General features: G+C 36.2%; 2 protein-coding genes across 3 annotated transcripts; one reads left to right on the plus strand and one right to left on the minus strand.

The window, feature by feature from the left end:
- The first annotated feature begins 1,528 nt into the window (after positions 1–1,528).
- On the plus strand, positions 1,529–6,784 carry LOC141677303 (uncharacterized). Of its 2 annotated transcripts, XM_074483170.1 has the most exons (3): positions 1,529–1,621; positions 2,560–2,664; positions 2,801–6,784. In XM_074483170.1, the coding sequence occupies exon 3, from the start codon at positions 2,817–2,819 to the stop codon at positions 6,615–6,617; it is 3,801 nt and encodes a 1,266-aa protein (XP_074339271.1). In that variant the 5' UTR covers positions 1,529–1,621; positions 2,560–2,664; positions 2,801–2,816; the 3' UTR covers positions 6,618–6,784. The 2 variants fall into 2 exon arrangements, with proteins under 2 accessions (XP_074339271.1, XP_074339272.1); XM_074483171.1 differs by lacking the exon at positions 2,560–2,664 and having other exon boundaries at positions 1,553–1,621.
- A 967-nt stretch (positions 6,785–7,751) lies between these two features.
- On the minus strand, positions 7,752–18,227 carry LOC141677499 (uncharacterized). The gene is made up of 18 exons (XM_074483466.1): positions 17,712–18,227; positions 16,603–16,713; positions 16,420–16,476; positions 16,254–16,330; positions 16,068–16,167; positions 15,691–15,764; positions 15,343–15,443; positions 15,154–15,257; positions 14,555–14,608; positions 14,407–14,462; positions 14,271–14,309; positions 14,019–14,160; positions 12,984–13,168; positions 12,287–12,354; positions 11,237–11,309; positions 10,651–10,712; positions 8,528–9,776; positions 7,752–8,093 (listed from the first exon to the last, which is right to left on the minus strand). Exons 1-18 carry the CDS (start codon positions 17,790–17,792, stop codon positions 7,832–7,834), a joined length of 2,895 nt encoding a protein of 964 aa, XP_074339567.1. The 5' UTR covers positions 17,793–18,227; the 3' UTR covers positions 7,752–7,831.
- Between the last annotated feature and the right edge of the window lie 8,246 nt (positions 18,228–26,473).

Consider the following 26,473-nt stretch of genomic DNA (forward strand, 5'->3'; position numbering starts at 1 on the left):
AACAACAAAAAAATCGAAATGAAGTTGTTTAGGAATAAATCAAACAGTTGGAGTGCAAAAAAAATGATCCAAAAAATATACAAAAAACTATGGTTAAAACTTGTACATACTTTAAATCAATTAATGAACCATAATGGTTACCCTTTTCCATGAGAGGTCTGCATATTCGTAATACACAAAGTAACTATACCGGTGGAGTGAGGGATATGAAACTATCAATCGCCTCAAACATTGATGAGTTATTTGAGTCTTGATAATCCCCTGAAATTGAAATATAAGAAGTATAAAAAATCACTCCAACATGTAAACACAAATATCAAAAAGATAAGAGAAAGCATTACAGAAATACAATTTTGTAATAGATACAATGATAATCACAAATACAAACACATATCTAAATACATTAATTTCGAAATAATTGATGTATAATCAATTATATCTTTATCCTGCACAAATCAAACAAATTAAACAAATCACACATACATTACGAATATTTATACACACACACGAAGGAACTGAGAGAGAAGAAGAAGAAGAAGAAAGAGAAAAAAAATAATAAATCTGGGAGAAATCGTTTGTTTGTAACATAGTTTACGATGAATAGAATTCAAAAAAATTCAAACATATTATTTAGTTGTTATAATCAGGGAGCAGTTTAAGTGTCTAAATTGATATGTTAGATTAGTTTTTATATGGGTTAAGATAAATTTAAATGTGAAAGATTCATGGATATCTGTATAATATAAAGTTTTATGTGTAAAAAAATAAAATGGGTTATGGATTATGAGTCATGGGTAAATTAGTGGGTAAATCTTATATGGGTAATAGCAGCCTTTAAGAATATATATAGAACCATTGAAAAATAATTAAAATAATGTAAAAATGGAACCATTGAAAAATAATTTTTGTAATACTAAAATTACAAAAAAGAAAGAGTAAAAGAGACGACATATCAAATCAATACAAAAAATTATACTAAAATTACAAAAAAAAGAGTAAAAAGTCGAATAAAAAGAAAAAAAATTGAAAATAAAAGAATAAGAGAGATAAATGTCTGATATAATTTGAAATAGTAGTTTTTGAAGGTAGATATATTTGAATAGATAGTTTTATCGTATTCGTGGCTAAAATTGTGGATCTTGAGCACGCACACATATAATATTAATTGAGTAATTTGATTGGATATGAGATAATTAAAGAAATTTGAATTTTAAAAAAAACAATTGAATGTGTAAATAAAGAATGAGAGAGAAAAAGGAAACCAATAATTATCATTGAATTAGTGTTGTAACAGATGTGAGAAAATAATGCAAATCTTTCCTTAGATAAGATGTTTAAATTTTAAAATTCAAAAAAATTTGAACGTATTGCTACAATTAGGGGGATCTAGCTGTATAATAGGTTAGTTTGTACGTGGGTTATAAAATATTTAAATTTTAAAAGATCCAAATTGAATAGTGCATGACTTTCAAAATCCGTAAAAATTCTTCAAAATTCTAATTGAATACATCGAGTTAATAATTAATAAATTTATTATATATACGGCTCATGTTACACACAAAACAAAGATCTATCTCGGCCTCTCGTCGAGCCTCAAAGCAAAACTAAAGACCAAAGCAAGGTCAGTCTCTAAACCCTAGCTTTTCTCATCTCAATTTAATCCAATTATTAATTATTATACATACAAATACATGCATCAATTTTACGCCTTTGATGAACTTAACTGATTTCTCGTATTTAATCTTGTTCTGCTGGTTTGTGTATGTATATGTGTCTGTTTTTGATTACATGAGTTGTTCGTGTTTTTTGATGTTAATTTGATGAGTTAGGGTTTGTGAATTAGGGTTTGATTGTTTTTTGAGTTTTTTTGGGGATTTATTGGGGTTGTGCCTTGAATTAGGGTTAGGATTGTGAAATATATGTGTGCTAGAGAGAGATACAGAGAGAGAGAAAGAGAGAGAGATATGCTTTGGGAGAGAGTAGGGAGAGAACAGGAGATTTGCTTTGAAAGAGAGAGAGAGAGAGAGAGAGAGAGAGAGAGGTAATATATGCGTATCTGTTTTTGATTACATGAGTTTTTGTATTTTTTGATGTTGATTTGATGAATTAGGGTTTGTGAATTAGGGTTTTATTGTTTTGAGCTTTTTTGGGGGATTAATTGGGAATTGTGCTTGATTTAGGGTTAGTATTGTGAAAATATGTGTGACAGAGAGAGATACAGAGAGAGAGAGATTTGCTTTGGGAGAGAGTAGGGAGAGAATGGGAGATTTGCTTTGAAAGAGAGAGAGAGAGATGCGCTGAGAGAGATTTCCTCCTGAAGAGAGAGAGAGAGATATGTGTAATTGAGACTTTAGAGTGTTCAATTTTTTTTAAATTTATTTGATTTAGTGCGGAAAATTCGATTGCAAGCGTTAATTAGGATTGGTTTTTGTAAAACTATAGATGTGTGTATAATATATGTTTGATTAGGAGTTTATTTGGAAGTGCTTTTAGTTTTTGATTGTTTAGTTTTTTAAGGTGTACTGATTTAATTTTTGGAATTTTTTTTTTGTGATTCAGTGATTGTAGAGTGTTGAATTAGAGGTAATATTTGAGGATTCTTGTTGAGGCTTCTGGTAAAAACCGGACAAAATACGAAACAGCTCTTAAAAAACCTGGAGCCAGGTCTGTCGGTCAACCCTGGTTTTCTCATTTAACCAATCCATACCCTATATATAATCCATTTAAATACCTGGTTTTATTTGTTACGTGTTACTGATCTGGTTTTTTTATGTTTTTTGTTGTAATTTGGTAATTGTAGGGTACTGAGCGGAAAAATGGACGCGGAGATTGCAAAGGCACAGGAAGAGAGGAAGAAGCTGGAGCAGCAGCTAGCATCTGAACAGCTTGCATCTCTCAATTCTGTTACTTTTGATACTGATCTTTATGGAGGGAACAATCCTTTCGAGGGATATGAGAAATCTATTCCTGTTAATGAGGACGAAGAGAATCTTGACACTGTCGATTCGCAGGTTCCTAGGAGGCTTGTGTCTTACACGGCTCCTAAGTCAATCATGAATGATATGCCGAGAGGTGGGGATGATGATGAGGCATTGGGGTTTAAGAAGCCACAGAAGATTATTGATAGGGAGGATGATTATAGGCGGAGAAGGCTGAATAGGGTGATATCGCCAGAGAGACATGATGCATTTGCAAATGGGGATAAGACTCCAGATGTTTCTGTTAGGACTTATGCCGATGTTATGAGGGAGGAGGCTTTGAAGAGGAGGAAAGAGGAGACACTGAAATTGATTGCTGATAAGAAGAAAGAAGAGGAGGCGGAGAAGGAGAAGAAACCTGCTGATGCACAAGCAACACAGAAGAGAAAAAATAGGTGGGATCAATCTCAGGGGGATTTAGATGCTAAGAAAGCTAAAGCTGCTTCTGATTGGGATTTGCCCGACTCAACTCCAGGTATTGGAAGGTGGGATGCAACGCCTACACCTGGAAGGGTGGGTGATGCAACCCCGTCATTGTCCAGGAAAAACAGGTGGGATGAGACTCCAACTCCGGGAAGGGTTGCTGATTCAGATGCTACACCTATTGGTGGTGGTTTAACTCCTGGTGCTACACCAGCTGGAATGACTTGGGATGCTACACCAAAGCTTGGTGGGATGGCGACCCCTACACCAAAACGTCAAAGGTCAAGGTGGGATGAGACACCTGCAACCATGGGAAGTGCTACACCTGGTGCCACACCAGCTGCAGCTTACACTCCAGGTGTGACTCCTGTTGGAGGAGTTGAACTTGCTACACCAACTCCTGGTGCTATAAACATGCGAGGTGCTATCACCCCTGAGCAGTATAACTTGTTGAGGTGGGAGAAAGATATTGAAGACAGAAATCGGCCGTTGACCGATGAAGAACTTGATTCAATGTTCCCTCAAGAGGGATATATAGTATTAGATCCTCCAGCTTCTTATGTGCCTATCAGAACACCTGCAAGGAAGCTACTTGCTACCCCGACTCCGATGGGAACTCCACTTTATGCAATTCCTGAGGAGAATAGGGGCCAACAATTTGATGTGCCAAAAGAATTGCCTGGTGGTTTGCCATTCATGAAACCCGAAGATTACCAGTACTTCGGAGCTTTGCTGAATGAGGAGGATGAAGAAGAACTCTCTCCTGATGAGCAGAAAGAGCGAAAAATTATGAAACTATTGCTTAAGGTGAAGAATGGAACGCCTCCGCAGCGCAAAACAGCTCTGAGACAGCTCACTGATAAGGCTCGAGAGTTTGGTGCTGGCCCGTTGTTTAATCGAATTCTGCCACTTCTTATGCAACCCACCCTGGAAGATCAGGAGAGACATCTTTTGGTGAAGGTCATCGATAGAGTATTATATAAGCTCGATGAGTTGGTACGTCCTTATGTACACAAAATCCTCGTGGTTATCGAGCCTTTGTTAATTGATGAGGATTACTATGCCCGTGTGGAGGGAAGAGAAATTATTTCTAATCTCAGCAAGGCAGCTGGTCTCGCCACAATGATTGCTGCTATGCGTCCTGATATTGATAACATTGATGAGTATGTTCGAAACACCACTGCAAGAGCCTTTAGTGTTGTTGCATCAGCTCTCGGGATTCCTGCCTTATTACCGTTTCTGAAAGCTGTATGTCAAAGTAAGAAGTCATGGCAAGCTCGTCACACCGGTATTAAGATTGTTCAGCAAATTGCTATACTGATAGGCTGCGCTGTCCTTCCTCACTTGCGGTCTCTTGTAGAAATCATTGAACATGGTCTAAATGATGAAAATCAGAAGGTCAGAACTATCACAGCATTATCTTTAGCTGCTCTTGCTGAGGCTTCTGCTCCATATGGTATTGAGAGCTTTGATTCGGTTTTGAAGCCGCTGTGGAAGGGTATTAGGTCACACCGTGGAAAAGTGTTGGCTGCCTTTTTGAAGGCAATTGGATTCATTATACCACTGATGGATGCTATTTATGCAAGCTACTATACAAAGGAAGTCATGGTTATCTTGATCCGTGAGTTTCAGTCACCTGATGAAGAAATGAAGAAGATTGTGCTGAAAGTGGTCAAGCAGTGCGTTAGCACTGAAGGTGTTGAGGCTGACTATATTCGAAGTGATATCTTGCCTGAATTTTTCCGGAACTTTTGGGTTCGAAGGATGGCTTTGGATCGTAGAAATTATAAGCAGCTTGTTGAGACAACTGTTGAAGTGGCAAATAAAGTTGGAGTTGCTGATATTGTCGGAAGAATAGTGGAAGACCTTAAAGACGAGAGTGAGCCTTATAGGCGAATGGTTATGGAGACAATCGAGAAGGTCGTAGCTGATTTGGGTGCATCTGACATCGATGCCCGCTTGGAAGAGCTTCTGATTGATGGCATTCTGTATGCATTCCAGGAGCAGACCAGTGACGATGCTAATGTGATGCTTAATGGGTTCGGGGCAGTTGTGAATTCTCTAGGGCAGAGGGTGAAGCCTTACCTTCCCCAGATATGTGGTACAATTAAGTGGCGTTTGAATAATAAGAGTGCAAAGGTAAGGCAGCAGGCAGCAGATCTCATTTCTCGGATTGCTGTGGTCATGAAACAGTGTCAAGAAGAGCAACTCATGGGGCATCTTGGGGTTGTCTTGTATGAGTACCTAGGAGAAGAATACCCTGAAGTCTTGGGATCAATACTGGGGGCCCTAAAAGCAATTGTGAATGTTATTGGTATGACAAAAATGACTCCTCCAATCAAGGATTTGCTTCCTCGACTGACCCCAATTTTGAAGAATCGGCACGAGAAGGTTCAAGAGAACTGTATTGATCTTGTTGGTCGAATTGCTGATCGTGGAGCAGAGTTTGTTCCTGCAAGGGAGTGGATGAGGATCTGCTTTGAGCTTCTTGAGATGCTTAAAGCCCACAAAAAGGGAATTCGCCGGGCAACAGTGAACACCTTTGGGTACATTGCAAAAGCAATTGGACCGCAAGATGTACTGGCAACCTTGCTGAACAATCTTAAAGTTCAGGAACGCCAGAATCGTGTTTGTACAACAGTGGCAATTGCCATAGTTGCAGAAACTTGTTCTCCGTTTACAGTTCTACCCGCTTTGATGAATGAGTATCGTGTTCCTGAGCTAAATGTGCAGAATGGTGTTCTGAAATCCTTGTCCTTCCTTTTTGAGTATATTGGTGAAATGGGTAAAGATTACATATATGCTGTGACTCCATTGCTCGAAGATGCTCTCATGGACAGAGATCTGGTTCACAGGCAGACTGCTGCCTCAGCTGTCAAGCACATGGCTTTGGGTGTGGCTGGACTGGGATGTGAAGACGCTTTGGTTCACTTGATGAACTATGTGTGGCCAAACATATTCGAGACTTCACCTCATGTTATAAATGCTGTAATGGAAGCCATTGAAGGGATGAGGGTTGCATTGGGTGCTGCTGTTGTACTTAACTACTGTCTACAAGGACTGTTCCATCCAGCAAGAAAGGTTAGAGAAGTATACTGGAAAATTTACAACTCACTCTATATTGGCGCTCAAGATGCACTCGTCGCTGCTTACCCCACACTTGATGACGAGGAGAGCAACATTTACAGCAGGCCAGAATTGACCATGTTTGTGTAACTCGAGTCTTGTTCTTGTTATTTAGATATTTCCCTTCCGCGGCTGCTATATGTTTCAAAATATGAATGCTGTATTTGAACTTCGTACTAGTTGTTCTTCATATATTAGTTTCTAATGCTGCCACATTCTTACTTGTGTTATTTGAAAGAAGATGATGTTGCTTTGTCTTTAAATGTGGCATATCTTGGAAGATGTTATTTTACTTATAATTACTATGTACTTCGAATTAGTCTATTTTTCTGGAATAAGACCTGATTATATCTAAATAAAACATTAGTATTCAATTCGTTTTTTTTGGCTACATGGTGTCTAAGAACCCTGGCAGCTGTGCTCATGTAGAACCAGTTTATCCATTTGATCTTGTAATAATGTAGTTGCTTATGATCATATTATGTTCCTCTAGCTACTGTTCATCTAATATTTCGTACTCCCTCTGTCCCAATATACGTTTCCTTTTTTTACTTTCGGTACTGTTCACGGTAAGCGATTAACTACTAATTTACGTCTAATCTATAATATCAAAAATAGTCATGAGTGATCTCGTTGGATTCGTATTTATCAGTAGTGAAATTTTTATATTTAATACTAATACGAATTTAAAGATATTAACGATCAAAAGTGTGCATTGGCAAACGTGTCCAACATAAAGAGGAAATGTTTTTATGGACGGAGGGAGTATCACATTATTGATTATACTCTGAAACACCAAAAAAATGGTGCCACAACTGTTAGAGCTGGAGTTGAAGGTTACCAAGGTATAGATGCTGAACTGTTACATATTTTTATTCTTACTGGGGTTCTAATGTTTTTGTTGCCCTTGAGATTTTTTTCCGAAGCTGAATATTTCGTGTTTTTACGAAAAGCTACTTGTGTACCTCGACTAGGTGATCATATAGAAGTGAGTATTCCAAAAAAATGTTTTGAACATTTTTTGGGATCTATAGCATTTACCATTGATATATTCTATGCACAAAATTCTCAAGGCAGAAATTATGTCAATCAAACCCCAAGCTCACTATATCACTACATTTTGATCCTAATTTGCATCTACCTCACTATAGTGCTTTACAGATTTAAGGCTTCGCTCTAAACTAATGCAATATAGTAACGGAAATCCAAAATGGACATACTGCGAGTCCACAATTTTGTTCCTTGCTTCTAAAACCTTGATACAGAAAAGCAAAAGAGAACTGCATCTAATACTTTGTTAAATATCAGCAATCACAGCGAAACACTGAATTGCTAAAGCACTTTGCTTTCTCGGCTATCTTTCTGACACCTGTCTCTGCATGATGAGATCGAGAACTCTGAGGAGAGAGCTGGATTCTGTCCATGATGTTGACACGAGGTGCATCAAGAATCACTTTAGGCAAAGATAAAGCCCACTGCATTCCCCATATTGAAAGTGGCCTCATGTATGTTAGAGATCTAAAGTGCCCGTCCATTGTCCACCCCTCCGGAGTTTGGAAGGCGTATCTGCATATCCAAGAATTTTGTATATGAGTTTAACTTGGGTCTAGACATATGCATTACAAATAAATCAACATTCTAACCGTATAGCTATTAATTATTTTAGGATCAGCTTAGCATCCTGGCTGCACCAGCTATTTATAGCTTGGAGCATTCTACTATCCACGCCATTTTTATACATATTCTGAAAAATCTTACACATGACCTAGCCAAAACGACCTTTCTGCGTCTGGATAAGTAGATAGTTTTTTTTGGCATTTTTAATATTTATTTTTCAAAGTATCTGGTACATGCCTGAGCCAAAATTGACCCTATCTGCATTTGTTAACATCTCCATCCAGGGCAGTTGAATAGAGAGTGCAGTAACTTGAAAAAAGAAGAAAGATTACGATACAAATCGAGAAGAGGTGCATTTTGTTCAGTGAATTTATAAAACTTACCCAAAACCATCCTCTGACCAGCCTGCATGGAATATACCTTCTGCTGTAGTGAAAGCCTGTTCTTCCATACCAGCATAAATCATGGTTGCTGCCACAGCGTAGGTAACCCCCGTCCATACTTCACGCGATTGCATGCAACAATCGTCCACCTTTCCATTAGGATGCATTCCGTTGACAGCACCCATTCTTCCTCCACCGACTTTCATTACATTGAAATCATATATTTTTTGAAGAGAACTTTGGATCTTTATGTCATCAAAGAGATTTGGCAATGCTGAAGATGCTGTATACCATTGCCCAGCCAATTGATCAGCTTGGATCGATTTACTATTACTGCTTGACCCACTGTCATAGTTAAAATAAGAACCATTCCACAATTTTGTTTCCAATACCGATTTTGCTTTCAAAAATTTTCTTTTGTATTTTTCAGCAGAAAAGTTGTCACCCACTTGCAAGGCCATTGCTGCTGTAGCTTGAAGTGCAGCAAGCCATAAACAGCCACAGTAAGCACTTACACCATGAACTGTCCAAGCATCATATGTCTGATCTGGAAATCCATCATTTTCAATAAGACAATCATTGTCCCGATCAAACTGTTCCATGTACTCCATTGCAGCACAAACAGCAGGCCATACATCAGTTCCAAATGTAAAATCCCCTGTTGCGGAAAAGTCTCTATACACCTGAAGCACAAATTTTGGGTTCAGATCCTTCCACTTACTAGTATCATGTATATTGTATGCATTCATTTCATGCCAGGGGTCATGAGTTCCAAGATCATGAGGAACTGCTCCTTTAACCTTACGAATCCCCCAGTTACCCTCGGATAGAAATTTTACTTTTCTTTTATCTTCAAATAGCACAGCTTTTGCAAACTCCCGCTGAATACTTAATTCAATTTTGGGGAACAGCTCAAGGAGGGCAAAAGATGCATAGAAATGAACATCATATGTACACCACATAATATACTCCACACCTTCTAAATACAAGAATCTACCCACATCATCCGTGTTAATTTCACGAGAAGGGTACTGAATGTGGTCCTCTTTCTCTTCTCCCTGAGAAATTACTGAACCATCTTCATCAGAACATCCTGTATGAGAGCTTTCAACATCACCTGTTGAACTATTCTCAATATTACTATCAGAACCATGACTCTTTATATTTTCTACAACTACATCATTTCTGTACTTTAATGTTTTCCTCTGAGGATGATCAGAGCTAACGTGTGCAGCTGGCAATGCAGAGTCTGAAGAAAAGACAGAGTTCCATCGTTAGTGCTATTTTAACAGCGTAAATAAATGATTTATCAATATGACGATTAGGAGCACACAACACCGAGTACAAGGAAGAAGATTACATCTAGAATATGTCATATCTATACATCAACAATAGTTGTGTCCTATGATATGTTAGACATATCTTACGATATGATATAATACAAGAAAAATAAGATACGATATAACAAGGAAGCATATCTATTACGTGAAGTGAATCTTAAATGCGAGCTATTTGTTACAAACTTACAATGTGATAAGATAGCTAGCATCAGTTATCCCTTAATGATTAGAATTACGATTTTTCACTACATGTATATTGTGTTATTTATGGACCTTATATAACTTTCCATTTTGCAGCTTGCTATCTAACATTACTAGTGCTTATACCTGGAATTTTGTTCGTAGGTCTTATTTCAATCAGCGATAATAAAAAATTAATCTTTATGGTTTAATACATGAAGTATATTTTATAGATGTAATTATTTTGTCTTGTAATTCTTTGTATCCCACTACAGGATTCAGACTACAGTACACAACATTGATAACAATCTATTATGCCAAGGTCATTCATGTCATATTGCAGGATGTAAAGCTTCACAGTAATGCAAGACATTAACACTTGAATCATTGGATGGTGTATATTAAAATTTTTCTTGACAGGTGCCAACTTTATATACGCAAGATGACAGAAAACAGTATACATATCCCTTAGAAAGTACAAAAAATGTAGTTCTTCATCTGGAATTTTCAAAAAACCAACCCACCCAATTATGTTGGTACAAATGCCTTGCGACTGAAATTTGTAAACACAAACTAACAATATATTTAAGTTCAGGTGCATACCAATCCAAACTGTCCCCCCAGAAACCAAGAAGTAGAGCTCATTGAATAATGTAAATTTGTACCTGAAAAAGATCAGATGGTACATTAGTGGAAGGGTATACTCTTCTTTTCCTTTGTCGAAACTGTCAACAAAATTAGTAGGCGGGTCTTGCAAAGTTGAATCGATCTACCATAGCCTTCTAGGTTGGAAAGTATAGAACGGATCACTTTGGCACACAAGGGGAATGAGGCACAAAAGCATAATCAAAGCAATAATGATAGGTAAAATATGAAGTACACAATTCTTTAATATTAGATACCCAATATGATTTTTCCTTCGCTAATTCTTTCGATAGATCATGAGACAAGGATAACTTGTGCTTTAGAATTCACTCAGGGATTCAAAGCATAGAGAGCTTGATGCTGGTTAGTCGTATAGTCAATGATAGACATTATTAAGATTAAAAATAGCCAAGGAGACAAAAAGTAACAGTATGCGAGTACTCTGACGATGGAGCACAAATTTAAGCGAAACAGATAAAAAAGAAATTAGTATAAAAGAAAATTTATCAGTAACCACAGATGTAAATAGTTCATATTGGTTTACCATTCCGGTAGTCTATCATCGTTGAGGATAGGATTTTGCCATCTCTCAATGTCTTCTTCCCACCGCTTATAATCTGAAGATGTAAATGAAAAAGGTCTCATGGGAAATTTGCATACAGAAGATGATCAGCACAACTGAAAGATATGTCAAAAATGATGGCAGCCTTGTCACTTTTAGATATTATATGATACAAGATCTTTTTAGTTCCACCAAACATAACTAAAATAGAGTAACAGGTCAATCCATTGGCAAGTTCTGTCGATGTAATAACATGCTCATCTTGAATGTAGCTAAAAGGTTGGTGGCTGTAATGTTACAGTAACTGGCATTTACGATGTAAGCATAATAAAATTAAAGTGAAAATTCTACAAAGAAAAAATAAAATGAAGTTGAGGGCTTCAGTTCTTATTTTCCCAAGGTAGATCATGGTGGTTCCCACTCAAAACGTTCAATTAGAATTACACTCAATAGTGTTCTGGACAGTTCAATCTTGTTTTGGCATCAGTTTAGGACTGACATGGAGTTCAAAACCCTTTGCTGGCAGCCATGGCGACGGGTGAAGTCATCTATCTTTATTTTTTAATTAAATAAGCTTAACTAGAATTGGTAATTATTCTGAATGTTTTTATAAAACTGAGATAAAAAAAATTCTAAAGTTTGAAGTTTGAGTAGAAGTGTGCTTTGGTAGAACAGTGGGACTGAAGAGTTGTCACCCATGTTAACTGTTGCTGGGTGTTTCATCTGACAAGATCATCAATTATTTTGTTTCAAAGTGAATAGTCTGGATTTCGGCTTGAAGTATCAAACTGACTTGACTATTGTTAAGGTTTGCAAGTACTAATGATGTTTCCTCACTTTAATCGACAAGATGTCGATATGATACAATGCTAGGGTGTCTGTCTTAATGCCTGCCAGAATATATTGGATCAACATGTTCATAAATATCTCCATTTGCTTGAGTGGTATGCAGGTTCACAAGAGGAATTTACAACATATAGTATTATTATAAATAAAAGGATTAATATACTTTAAGAACACACGAATACATACTTGTTAGCGCATCATGGACTAAATTCGATGCTGCCCTTTCAGATGTTCCATAGTATCTAGTGTACCTCCTGAACCAGATAAATGCTAAATCAATGTCTCAGTTCATGATGTGCGCATATATAGAGGGATAAATTATTAAGTTTCATAATACATTCAATCACTAAAACTCAATCTTATCTAAAAATACACCGATTTTTTTTCTTTTACATGCTATATTGACTGGGCTTCTAATTAAGTTGATAACGTTGCAAGTAAACAGTTATAACTTGTACCTACTTGGTAGATTCTGCTTGCAGTGATGACTAAGATCAAAGAAAAACATTGCCAATGTGAAACTTAAAATGATCCAAACTTGAATTTGAAATGTCCGAGCGAACATCTATTTTGAAAAGGAGGGACTAACTGATGACTCGACAAAAGTATAATAAATTATATAGAAGAGCAGAAAATTGTTTTAAACTAGTTGTGGTAAATGAGACAGATTCATAACCAAACAAATTTGTGGCTGTCCGTTCCAACAGAAAAAGAAAATATAATCAGGTATGGGTGGGAATAAATTATTTGAAAACCTTCCCAATCAAGCAAACATGATTACAAAACCATTCGATATAGAAGTGGCTACTCAGAAGCATAAAACTGCAAGGACAGTTGAAGATATTCAGAAAAAGAGTAAATGAAGAATGTAGCACAAATGTACCTATGATACGATTTCCCTTTGTTAAATTTTACTTTTGGGGATGACCACGCGAGAGCAAATGCCATGGTACACTTCCCATGCGGCTCAACCCATGCTGTAGCAGAAATCGCAGCACAACGCGTCTCACCAGGTGATGAAGGCATGCTTGGTCCAGCATCAAATTCATCTCTATCAAAGTACCCATCCTGGAGAAACACAAGGAAAAATCAGCGAATGGAAAGGCATCTATATTGAATTATTGATGATTCTGTAAACACAAACAGAAATGTACAATAGAGGGGAATTGTTAATATATGTAAAGTGCTATCCCATACAGTAAATGACGAGGAGTAGAAGTTGAAAATATTACTAATATTTATTGTTAAATAGTTTTTGAGTTTAGTAGACAGAAATTGTATATATCTAATAGGTTATATGTTGAGTCTAGTTATCTAGATTATTTATCACAAGCCCAATTGTTTATGGGCCTTGGTCCAAGAATTTGTTACTATTAAAATCTATATTTTGGTTTGATTGCAATAATATTGATGTAATACTTGCATATTAGAATAACATACACTTTGATTGTTATTAAAAATTGTGAGTTTTGTTTCAGTTTCAATCAAATATTTATTTCTCCCTTCTGCAGTTAAAAAAGCCTCGGAGCATTGGTTTTTCTGCAGTTAATCTACCCAAGTCTACAAAGAATCACCACTGCTTTGTGGGTGGAAACTGGTACAAAATATCCATTAAACGAATCATAACATTATGAGAATATAACTTTCCAACATTAATCTTAATCAGTTAACTTATAACGGGGAATGGCGAAATACAGAAAAGTAACTTCGCTCAAAAGAACTCAAATAAACAATTATAAACAATTAGAAGGAAGATTTGTTGTATCGCTTAACACTGAAGAAGGCAAATAATTTTGTATGAGAGGAATTGTTCTATTAGATTCAGGCAACCTATCACTGCATTCAGTAGTTGATAAACAGATATATTCTTATAACTTCAAATTCAGAAACTGTGATTAGTAAATGACAAAATTATTACCTGTGCCATTTTTCCCCACATGGCTTTTGCTGTAGGATAACTTCCTTCAGACAGGCCAAAAGATGGTAAAACCGTAACACTGACGTTCTGAGTTTCACATGCTGCAACAGCAAATGTAACTGGATGGTTTCCTTTTGAAGTTCTGCAAACACCCAAACCTTAATATGAGATGTCGTCAACTTTCTCGATTGTATAATTCGCAATTAAAAAAGAGCAAGCAGGAGGAGGAAAAAGAAAGGTTCAGTAACTTACTTGTGATGTAGAAGTACACCAGACACTCCATCTTCAGCCCTACAAAAAGAGGGGGGAAATGTATGCATAAAAGTACGAAACTTCATAAGAAAATAGGGTAAATTTCAAGAAAATATTTTGTTTTATCTATACTAACTTGAAAGGCTCATTTACATGATCTCCAGATAGGTGAGAGATTCCTCCAATTGAATTCTGTGGAATACAGACATTTGTGTCATGTTAGACCTACTTATTAGTCTGCTCAGTGTCAGAACAAAACAGCTAAAGCAGGAAAACAAACTTACCGCCCACGTAAAAAGAAGGCTGACTTTTGCCCTTTCCTTCCCGGTGTTCACCAACTAAAACACAAACAGACAACAATTCAATAATCAAAGCATTAAAACAAAATGTTCTGTTGGGTCTTTCAGTGGCTGAACCAGGATTTTAGTTGGGGGAAGCCACCTTTGTCTAAAAATGTGTTTTCATATTAATAGTTCATTTTACAAGATAAAGTTATATTCTAATTCAAAGAAACAACAATTTAAGTAGAACAGAACTAAAATACTTGAAGAAAAATAACAAAAAATTAGTATGATTACATACATTACTAATATATAATAAGAAACTGAAGTAAGCATAAATTATTAGAACTTAAAGGTTATCAGAGAACAAAAGATATGAACAACAAAACTAAGAACCAATGCCAACCCTCAGCTCTAAGTGGCTACACCACTACAAAAGACAATTCGGTTTATGTATCAACTTAAGTTTCAGTGTGTTTATAAATGAAGCACAAACACCTTGCTGAGATCAGAAAGTAAGCTTTAAGGTAGAAAATATATTCGTGTGCATATTTCTCAAAGCACCCATCTGGAATTGCTAATAAAAAATTTAACTTGCTTACCGTATAAACAAAGACAGTCGTAGGAAGACTGCTATCCTGATAATTATGTGGTATAAACGGCGATATTTGGCGACAAGATACTTTTAGTTCTGGATCTGGCTCACCTGAAAATTATAAATAAAGTAAAAAATACATTGGGGGGGGGTGTAGTCAAATATAGAAGAAAAGGGAATACTTGTTTGACAATACCATCATATACTGTCCATGCCCTTGGAAACAGTGCATGATATGTCGAATGTTGACCACTCAAATTCCAACCCCATGATGATATACCCTCATACGACGATTCCCTGTAAGTTCAAAGACTGACACGGCTTACTTTGAACAGCTTTTAGTAACATGGGAAAAAATGAGCTTGCAGTTGGAAAACTTAAAAATGATACCCTCTTAATTATTCTATATAATTTATTTGTTAGAGAAACACTCACACATATAAAATAGGTTTTTGGAATCATAATGCTGAGCAATCATATCAACTAGAGAAATTGCAGCACTGACCATTAAAGTTTGAAATAAATGTAGAAGTAATTTCCTTACCCTAAATTTTCATGTTTCCCTGGGGATAAGACAGATGCATATTTTTTCCTTCCGCCATCCCGAGATATAAATATCTGTGTCATAGAGAAGAAAAAGTTCTGATATTTTTGCTACAAATATATGAATAACGCGATAGGAACTATTTTACTACTTCAGAGCCACCTCAACATGCACTGAGTTACCTAAATGTCTGTCAATGTGAAGAAACTAACTTTAAGAATTGTAATGACGCCAGATGCAAAAGGTCATTCTTCTTATATTATAGTGACTCAAACTTGCAGGAAAACTTCTTACAAATATACAATGTTTAGGGAGACATATTCTAGTTTGTTCAAATGTCATGTACAGTAGTGACAAGGAAAAATGAAGAGCCTTACAGAGAACTGATTGGCCATGATAGGAGAAGTATCACAGGTACCAGGAACAATTTGAAAATTTCTGAATTCACCTCTAAAACCTCTAGATATGCTGCCACTTCTGTGATATTAAGAATTTTAAATATCATCAGACGAAGACAAATTATTAAATTAAAATGTTAAAAAAATAAAAGCCTCACTCTTTACCCCATCCCTCCAAGGGGGACCCCTTGGGATGCTGATGGCTTGCAACTTTCCCGGGTAAAAGGATCGATAGGTGCTTTCTGCATAGATAAATTACATGTTTGCAGCTTAGACAATAACTTCCTCCACTTCTGAACAAGTATATAGTATTACATATTGAGAAAATTACCCTTCCCTGGGAGGCTTCCTCCCTCACATATGACCATAGCCGTATACCAAGTCGAACCTGAAGCAAATTGTTATAGCATCAGACACTACATGCTAATCACGTAAGTGATAATTTACTATAGGTGCAGACTGTATATAAGATTTCTTTGAAGAAATATGCAAGCTCCTGGTAGAGGATTCCTACCATTTTTATTGCCTCCATAAATGTAACACTGAATTCTTTGAGAATACTAGCATGGCTGTTTAATTTCCTTCTCCATGCTTGTTTTGGCGGGGCAGCACAATCAGAATCAAGCTGCAAGGATCAGAAATATAGCCAATATGAGTATAGAAGGGAATCTAAACCAGTGCTAGTTAACTGACCAAATAGATAGATGTACATTGATTAGAGAGGTAACAAAAAAATGACATGTAATAAAGAAAGATATTCCTGATCATTAACAACAATATATAATGAAAAAGGGCACACATGACACCAGCTAAGACATCAGGTAATCGGGCTTCCTTTTGGCTTTCACTATAGCAACATGACATCAGCTATTAAAGAAATTCTAGTGTCATTTTGAAGGATAAAGAAAGCAGAGAAGAGCTATGCAAGAATGATATTTATATGTAGGAATCAACCTCCTACTAATATATAGTATATAAGATCATTTGAACCTTAATGAGCATAGAAAAGGGATGATCATGTTCTAAGATAATACATGAACAATTTAGGTATATTAGCTTCAACAAGATGGAATTATGGACTCCTTGAGCTAAAGTAATACTCCTATTTCACTGGGGCATGCGCATAATTTCCCTTTGTAAATTTATCTCTTAAATCACTGAAATATCATCAGAACTTACTTAAATGTTACAAAACAGAACAGACTTTGTAAATTGATCTCTTACATCACTGAAATATCATCGGAACTTACTTAAGTGTTACAGAACACATTACCTTGCACAACTTCAAACTGTATTTCTTTGCATGTCAGACACCAATAATTCAGAACTAGCTATTTCCATTTGAACAAACTAAGCATATATCACTTTCCCAATTTGACTAACATGCAATAGATGAATGTTTACCCGAAAATATTATAGTCAAATTACATGATTCATAATATAATACCAAACTGAACAATACCCCCATATTCAAAATCGACAAAAATTGCAACAATATTTTCCCGAATATCATACACTCGAGAAATCGACAAGAACAAACAACAAATCAACAATACAGCCTTATCACATAATTCATAACATATTTCAAAAAACCCAAATTCAAAAATTCAAAAAAATACTTACAAGTTCTAGTGTTGCCTTGTTTACATAATCTTGAGGAGGCCATGAACTCTTCTTATACTGAAATATATTTCCACTAACCATTTCAACTAGCTTAACTACACACACAAACACTTGTATTTATCTATCTATCTATCTAAAACACACACACACAAACACACACAACTCAATGATCAAGCTAGAATTCAACTCCAATTCCACTAAAGATCAAAACTTTATAGCTAAATCACCAACCCTTTTTCTTAATCTACAAAAATACACAAAATTTAAATAAAAATGACATTTTTTTTTGAAAGTTCAAGAACTAGGGTTCATATGCAGCCAAAAGTGGAAAATTTTGATGTGGGCCAGGGTGGTTTTGGGTTCTAGAGTGTATCAAAGTCAAAAAGATTGAATGTTGAGAGTGGGAAATTAAAATTTTGTTGAAAAATGTTGACAAAAATAGAGTTTGAAAAAAGAAAAATCAAGAAAATAAGCCGGGAACTCCGGTTTATTTGTAGCAGCCAGGTGAGTTATCTATAGATACATGTGTGTTTGTTTGTATAGTTTGTTAGATACACACGGACATGGTTGCGGCACTAAGCAAACCGACCAACCAACTCTTTTTCAACCCGAAAAATCCGACTCAACGTAAATCGAATTATAGATAGGTTGTTTATTGATCATATAAATGGGTTGGGTACGTGTTATAATTATTTTTACTCTAACCCAACCCAACCCGATTCATTAATTTCCATAATTTTATATATTTTTTTAAGTTTGATATGTATTTATATACCTTTTTTCATATGTTTTCGCCTAAAAACTATAATATTTTAATTTTTTTAATTTAATATGTATGATATGTTTTCACGTAACTACTACAATATTTTAAATGATTTGTGTATTTTTTTCCATCTCCAATATCATATTAAGATTTTTAAGTAATATGATAGAATTTTATTTGTTCAATTTATGTTTGCATATTAATTTTCGTTTACAGATGTATGGTTAAGTTATTCGAGGATGCATGTGATTTATGATATGATATACATTACTAAAACTATGATGTTAATCTTAATATTAGCACTATAATTATAAGTTATACACATTTCATTTTTATTTAAATTTTCAAAATGATTGATAATAAATAGTTTTCAATTTTTTTTATCGGATTATTCAACTCATCCAAACCGACGCAACCCGACCCAAACCGATGTACGACGGGTAGGGTTGGGTTACAAACTTATATTTTACAGGTTGGGTTAAAAAATTTCAAACCGATTTAATTGGATCGGGTTGTAAAATCGTCTCTAACCCGGCCAACCCGACCCATGTGCAGCCCACCCCATGAGAGAGGTTGCAGAGAGAGGAGACAGAGATAGAGATTTTGGTCGTTGAGGTTAACAATCATGGCGGTCTAGTGACGTCAGCAATGAATTATTTTTTTTAATTTTTTTTTCTGAAATGGGTATAGAAAAGAGAACTAGAATAAAGGTGAATTTTCAGAATAAAAAAGATTATAAATATTTTAATGCTCTTGATACATTCCAAAAATTAATTAATTACAGTTATATGTTTCATTAAAGATTTATATTTTATGATAAATTCTTAAACTTGTATAAGAGCATGTCCAATCAATTCCATAAACTTGACCATTTTTATAATTTAAAACCAAATATTAAAAATTTCAAATTTCAAAAAGTTCTATTATATCTTAGGGTGTGTTTGACGTGTTGCAGTTTTTTCGCAAAATAAGCTAAAAAGCTGTTTTTTAAAATATAAAAACAGCTTTTCTGAAAAATACTTTTAATGTAAAAACTGCCGTTAAAAAAAGTAAGCTCCTAAAATAAAAATTATTTAAATTAAGAATTATTTCGATGTAAAATATAATTAACATTGAAGTTGAAGTTTATTTTAATAACAAAATTTTTTAATGTAAAATTATAATATTTGCATCTTTTTTTTGATCGTAGGTAACCCGCAGCCGTTATCCTTCGGGTGCGCACCGACTAAATCCTACGGACTCACGTAATATTTGCATCTTGAATCGACTAGCTTTGAAGATGGAATTTGTGTTGTTGCAATGGTTCAAATTCTTGACATTCCTCGTCGCCTTTGAACAATACAAAAGAGATTTTCAATAATTTTCTCATAAGGTTTTTACATTTATCTAATGATTTTTGATGATAGTTGAAATTTGGAATTATAGTATGAACGTATTAAATATTTATCATTTGTATGATTTTGAATTAGTTTTGTCACATTATTCTCTGCAAGAGGGTTTTAAGTTGAATTTTGGTTATGATATCTACTTTAATTCGAGTCAAGATCATCCATCTAATAAAATATGTGTTAAATTATTTTAAAAAAATATAAATTCTAATATACTTTAATTCAAATAACAAATTTCGGTTTCTAAGTATATATATATTAAATTTGAAAACGTGAGTACTTTTATATTTTAGAAATTGGAAAAATAAACATTAAAGTTAATAAATGGTAAAAAATGTATAAAACTGAAGAAAAATTGTGGGGTATCGGCCCACCGATTTGGACTCGTAAGAATTGGGCCATCATATTGGACCACTTTAAATCTCAATAGTAGGAGTATATTTTTTTGGGATTGAAAAATAAAAATGATCTTCATTAAAAAAGCAGCAAATAGAAATCTAAAGCCGAAAGGCAAACAGGCAAGAATGGCGGCCACACTTGGTCCAGGGTATTTTGGTAGCAAGAGTTCAATATTTAAGGGATTCACGGTTCGAACTCGGTCAAAGATAAGTGTCCGTATCTTCGGTTCTTTCCCATGTCCTCTCTTTTTCTATTTGTTGACTTTTTATGTTATCCGTGATTTAGGAGTATACGCAATTTGGATCAGATCGATTTTGAGATAAAAGTTAAACCAATTCACGAAAAGCAGTTTTGGAAAATTTACATCCGCAATACGATTGCGGTTAACCGCATCACCTGCAGTTGCGATTTTGCAATTTTTTGCGGTTCGGATTGCGGTTCAACCACTTACTATAAAATATTAAGAATCACAAAAAAAATCAAAACATTTACAAAGTTAGTTCGAGTTGCTTGATAAGTTAACATTCAGGAAAAAACAAAGTCTCACGCTATTAGGCATTAACTAATATAAATTACCGGACTAATTCAAATTTCAGTGTGCTTTGCTACCCGAATATGCTACTAACAATAAAATGTTAGTAGTAATGTACTAAACTAATGAGTTTGAATCTTAAATCATTTTAAAGTAATGGATTATATTTGAAGTATAATGAAAGGAGGGTTAATCTATTAATTTAATAATATTGAATAATAAAATTTTAAACAAAATAATTATATTTACTTATTAGTTTAATATATAATATATATTTGTTATAAATATATTTTACGGTTTACAGTTGCATTTGCAATTTTTAAAAATTAAAAACCACATTCAAGCACTAAATAAACGATTATTAAATTTTTTATCAATTATTAATTCGCATTTTACGATTATCCGAAAAATACTGTTTGATTCTGAGCGGTTAATGCGATTAAGCGATTCGTCTGTACATCCATACCGTGATCAAACCTACCTACAGGACATAGTTATTAAATAACTGAACATTTTCAAGGTACGTGCGTGCGTGCGTTTTATTAAGTTGTACTTGGGATGATATTCTTGCTGTATTACTGCGCTTTTATAGCTATCGTTTTATGGAAAATCTACTTGCACTTGATCTGTGCAGATAATCTAGTTGTGTATACATATAGGAAACCAAATAATATACAAACTACATGTTAGAATATTGTTTGTTAATATTGATATTTATATTGGTATTAGTTGCATTTGTCGTTGTCAGTGAAAAGTATCGTATGATGGGAGTGTTAAACAGCATAAGATCCTGTTCGGGTTTTCCTCTAGCACCTTAAGGTTTCAGACGAACTGGTTACCTAACACTACAAATGCCTTCGTCGAATTCATTTGAAATTTGGGATGTGATCCGGTTAGCGCTGATTATGTGCTGTGGACAGTCATTAGAATTAAACTTTGAAATGAAAACAACTTATGGCAAATTTGCAGAAAAGAGCGCAAAAGCATGTTCCGCACAAACATACCAGCTAGTGAAATGGACATTAAAATTTAAAATGCAAGAAACCAGTTTCACGAATACAAGACCTTGTATAGCCATGGCTGATTACATAGCGAAACATTGATGAAGTCTCATGAATAGCTAGCTTTTGGACTTTAAATATTTCACTGAACCTTTTATGTGTGATACTTTGTAATAAGGGTACTCTAGTCATTAGACCTGGTAGGAGAATATTTCTGTTATTGTTGCTGTCCTTGTCTGTGCCATATAAGTGGGCACATTTTGTCATGACTCGAAGAGCTCAGATCTGCGATTTGTGAGGTTTATGAATCTGGCTTTTCTTCCACAATTCAGGGCTCTTGTTTTTTCATTCTGCTGTTTATTTTGATAAAGTCACATGGTATCAGAGCAGCAAATGAAATTCTAGTTAAAGAGTGAATTAGGTGGAGTGATATTTTTTGGTTCATAGTGTCGTAATCTCGGTGAAGCTCCCGTCATATCCAAAAGTGTCTTGATAAAGAAGAAAGCTGTGCTTGTGTTAAATCTTCTGTCATGGCAAGTGGAAGTAAGTTTTCGTTTTCTGATATGCAAAACCCGCTATTCTTGCATCCGTCAGACAACCCCCTCTCTGTCAGTGTTGCTAAACTCCAAGGTGCAAATGACTATCGAGCTTGGAGGAGATCAATGGAGATCCAGTTGTCTTCCAAACGAAAGATTGGCTTTGTCAATGGGACTGAAAATCGGAGCACAACAGATACCGCGGAAGGGATACAATGGGACACCTGTAACAGTATGGTAATCTCTTGGATCCATAACAATGTTTCTGATTCCATTAAAAGTTCCATCTTGTTTATAACTTCTGCATCTGAGGTTTGGAAACAACTAGAAAAACGTTTTCACTTGACTAATGGGTCTCGTAAATACAAACTGAGTAGAGAACTGTTTGGGATGAAACAAAATGGTATGTCTATTGTTGATTACTATACCTGTCTTAGTAGTGTGTGGGATGAATTAGAGTCTATGACTGTATTGCCTACTGTTACAACTTGTGCTGAAGATGTATCTGCTTTGTTAAAGGCTATAACTGTGCAAAAAGAAGAAGCTAAATTATTTCAATTTTTAAATGGTCTTGATGATGTTTATGGCCCTCAACGTAGCCAGCTTTTGATTCTCACCCCTCTACCGAGTGTGGAAATGGCATGTGCCTCTATTCAACAGGAGGAATCTCAAAGGGAAGTATTAAAATTACCCTCTCCATATGACAATGACATGTCTGCAATGTTTAGCAAAGTTAATGTCAACTCTGAGAAAGGTCTTTCTTGTGGAGTGTGTAAAGGAAAAGGTCATTCAGATGATAAATGCTGGAATGTTATTGGGTATCCTCGATGGCATTACAAATACAAGCCAAGGCCTCCAACTGCTCCTCGTAGTCATGTGCCAGCAAATGCAAAATGGAACACTCAAAGGTCCTCCTTCTCTCCTAAAGGACCATCTGCTGCAAATGTAACTATCAGTGGAGGGCAAAGTGATGTGATGTCGCAGCCTATCACTCTCTCACCTCATCAACTGCAGCAGTTGCTACAAATGCTGCCTGGTCAGTCACAATCAGGGCCTAATGTCTATGAAGAAGATGCCATGGACACCCCTTTCTCTGGAATGATTTCTTGTCATGCTGTGCATAAAGATGCTAATGTGTGGATAATGGATACAGGGGCAACAAATCACATGACTTCAAATCAAAATAATTTGGTCAATGTGAAACCTGTAGAGGCTAACATGACAGTGAATCTGCCGACAGGAGCCAAGGCTGTTATATTTTCCGTTGGAGATGTATATTTGCCAAATGGGTTGAAGTTACTGAATGTTCTATATGTTCCCGTCTTTTCTCACAATCTCTTGTCCATTCACAAGCTCTCCAAAGACAATAGTTGTTATACAGTGTTTTCTCCCAATGCGTGCTCCATAATTGACTCTGTTTCTCACACGGAAAGAGGTAAAGGTATGGTTATTAATGGCTTGTATCACTTGTCAACCTCAGACAGCAAAATTGACGGAAAGAATACTCTGCTTCACTGTATGTCAGCCACAAAGTCATCATTGCTGGAACAATACACTCTTTGGCACAATAGGTTGGGCCATGCACCTGTGTCTAAGTTAAAGCATATAGAGTGCATAAAGTATTGTTGTGGTGTGTCTGGACAAATCTGTGTCACATGTCCAATGGCCAAGTTCACTAAATTGCCATTTTCTGCAAGTGAATCACATGCCTCTACACCTTTTGATCTTGTGCACACTGATATATGGGGGCCTTACAAGGTGAGCACAAGACAGAAGTATAAATACTTCCTGACGATTGTTGATGACAATACAAGAATGACCTGGATTTACCTGTTGCAGCACAAGTCAGAGTACCTTCAGACACTGCAGATGTTCAACAACTTTGTTCACAAGCAGTACAAATCTTCAATAAAGATAGTGAGGACAGATAATGCACTTGAATTTGGAGATGCATCATGCAAAGCGTACTTTCAGTCTCAAGGAATCTTGCACCAAACTTCGTGCGTCTACCGGCCTCAACAGAATGCCCGTGTGGAGAGGAAGCACAGGCATGTGCTCGAAGTTGCAAGGGCACTCATGTTCCAGTCGGGATTGCAGTTGTCGTTTTGGGGAGAGGCAGTGTTAACTGCAGCTTATATCATAAATAGGCTGCCCTCATCAGTTCTTGACAACAAATGTCCTTATGAATTGTTGACTGGTGAACCTGTTGATTATGATGGTTTGAAGTCATTCGGGTGTCTTGCGTTTGCTGTGAACCCTGTACATACCTCTGATAAATTTGCAGCAAGAGGGGTTCCTTGTGTATTTGTGGGATACCCCCCAGATAAAAAAGGGTTTAGATTGTTGGACTTGAAAATGATGAAATGTTTTGTCTCTCGAGATGTGTCATTCTGTGAATCAATCTTCCCTTTAAACTCTAGCTCACCAAAGCCGTATATGTTTCCATTGCCCACATCAATGCCTCAGAATCAGACTCCTGCATACATTGATGATGACACTGGATTCATAGACTCAGAAAATGGAGAAGTTGAGACAATTGAAAGCAATCAAAAAGGCACCTCAGAAACAGAAAATGGCGATGCTGCCTCTGAAGAACAAAGTAGCACTGTTCGAAGCTCACTTCGCAGGTCCACTCGAGCTCACAAGACTCCCTCTTGGATGGAGTCATATGTAACACAACCATACCCAACACCTTCCGCAAATCTGGTGGTTGTGACAGATCAACGCGTAGAGGAATCATTTGATTGTTTTTTGTCAAAATTAACTGCTAAACCAGACCCAATGTCCTTCAAACAAGCTGTGCAGGATGTTAATTGGGTAAAAGCTATGAATGTCGAACTGGATGCGCTCGAGAACAATGATACTTGGGACATCACCTCATTGCCACCTGGAAAGAAGGCAATAGGGTGCAAGTGGCTCTATAAAACTAAATACAGATCAGATGGAACAGTGGAAAGGTTCAAGTCTCGTCTTGTTATCTTGGGATGTCGTCAAATATATGGGGTGGACTATGAACATACGTTTGCCCCAGTGGCAAAAATGACGACCGTAAGGGCACTCTTGGCTGTTGCAGCAGTGCAAAAGTGGCACGTTATGCAGATGGATGTCACAAACGCCTTCTTACATGGCGATTTATACGAGACTGTTTATATGAAGCTTCCCTTGGGATATTCAGGCATCGGAAGCAGAATAGTAGTGAACCAGGGGGAGTTGATGCCTTTAAATGCCAATCTGGTCTGCAAGCTCAAGAAGTCGTTGTATGGACTTCGTCAAGCCCCACGTAACTGGTTCACCAAGTTGTCGAGCACTCTCAAAGATATGTCATATGGTCAGTCCTTGTCAGATTATAGTCTCTTTACGCAGACAGTGGGATCGTCTATTACTCTTGTTCTCGTTTATGTAGATGACCTCTTGCTTGCTGGTAATGACATTCAGCAAATTAATCGACTGAAGTCTATGTTGTCTACCAACTTTAACATGAAGGATTTGGGAGATGTTCAATATTTTTTGGGTCTGGAGATTAGTCGATCCTCTGCTGGATTCTTTGTATCACAGCGAAAATATGCATCTGATTTGATAGCTGAATATGGTGTTGATACTAAGGCGCCGTTGAAATTACCCATGGACATTCATCTCAGACTTGAAGCTGACACTGGTGAGTTCCTCAAAGATCCCCATCCTTACCAACATCTTCTCGGTAAGCTCATATACCTGACAATCACTCGCCCGGACATCACATATTCTGTTCACATCTTGACGCAGTTCATGCAACATCCTACATGTGTTCATATGGAAGCTGCTATCAAGTTGCTTCGATACATCAACTCAAACCCAGGTCAAGGCATCTTGTTATCGTCTTCCTCTGCTGCTGAACTCAAGGCGTACTGTGACAGCGATTGGGCCACTTGTCCCATGACTAGACGATCCACCACAGGCTTTTGTGTATTGCTGGGACAATCCCCTCTTTCATGGAAAACAAAGAAACAGTCAGTGGTTGCTCGTTCCACTGCTGAAGCAGAATATAGATCGATGGCACTTGCTTCGTGTGAAATTACTTGGCTCTCCGCTCTCCTTAAAGACATGGGTCTCAACAACTTGCCTCCTACAGTTTTACATTGTGACAACCAAGCTGCGATTGCCATT

The sequence above is a fragment of the Apium graveolens genome, chromosome 8 (genome assembly GCF_009905375.1).
Source record: "Apium graveolens cultivar Ventura chromosome 8, ASM990537v1, whole genome shotgun sequence".
NCBI classification, from domain to species: Eukaryota; Viridiplantae; Streptophyta; class Magnoliopsida; order Apiales; family Apiaceae; genus Apium; species Apium graveolens.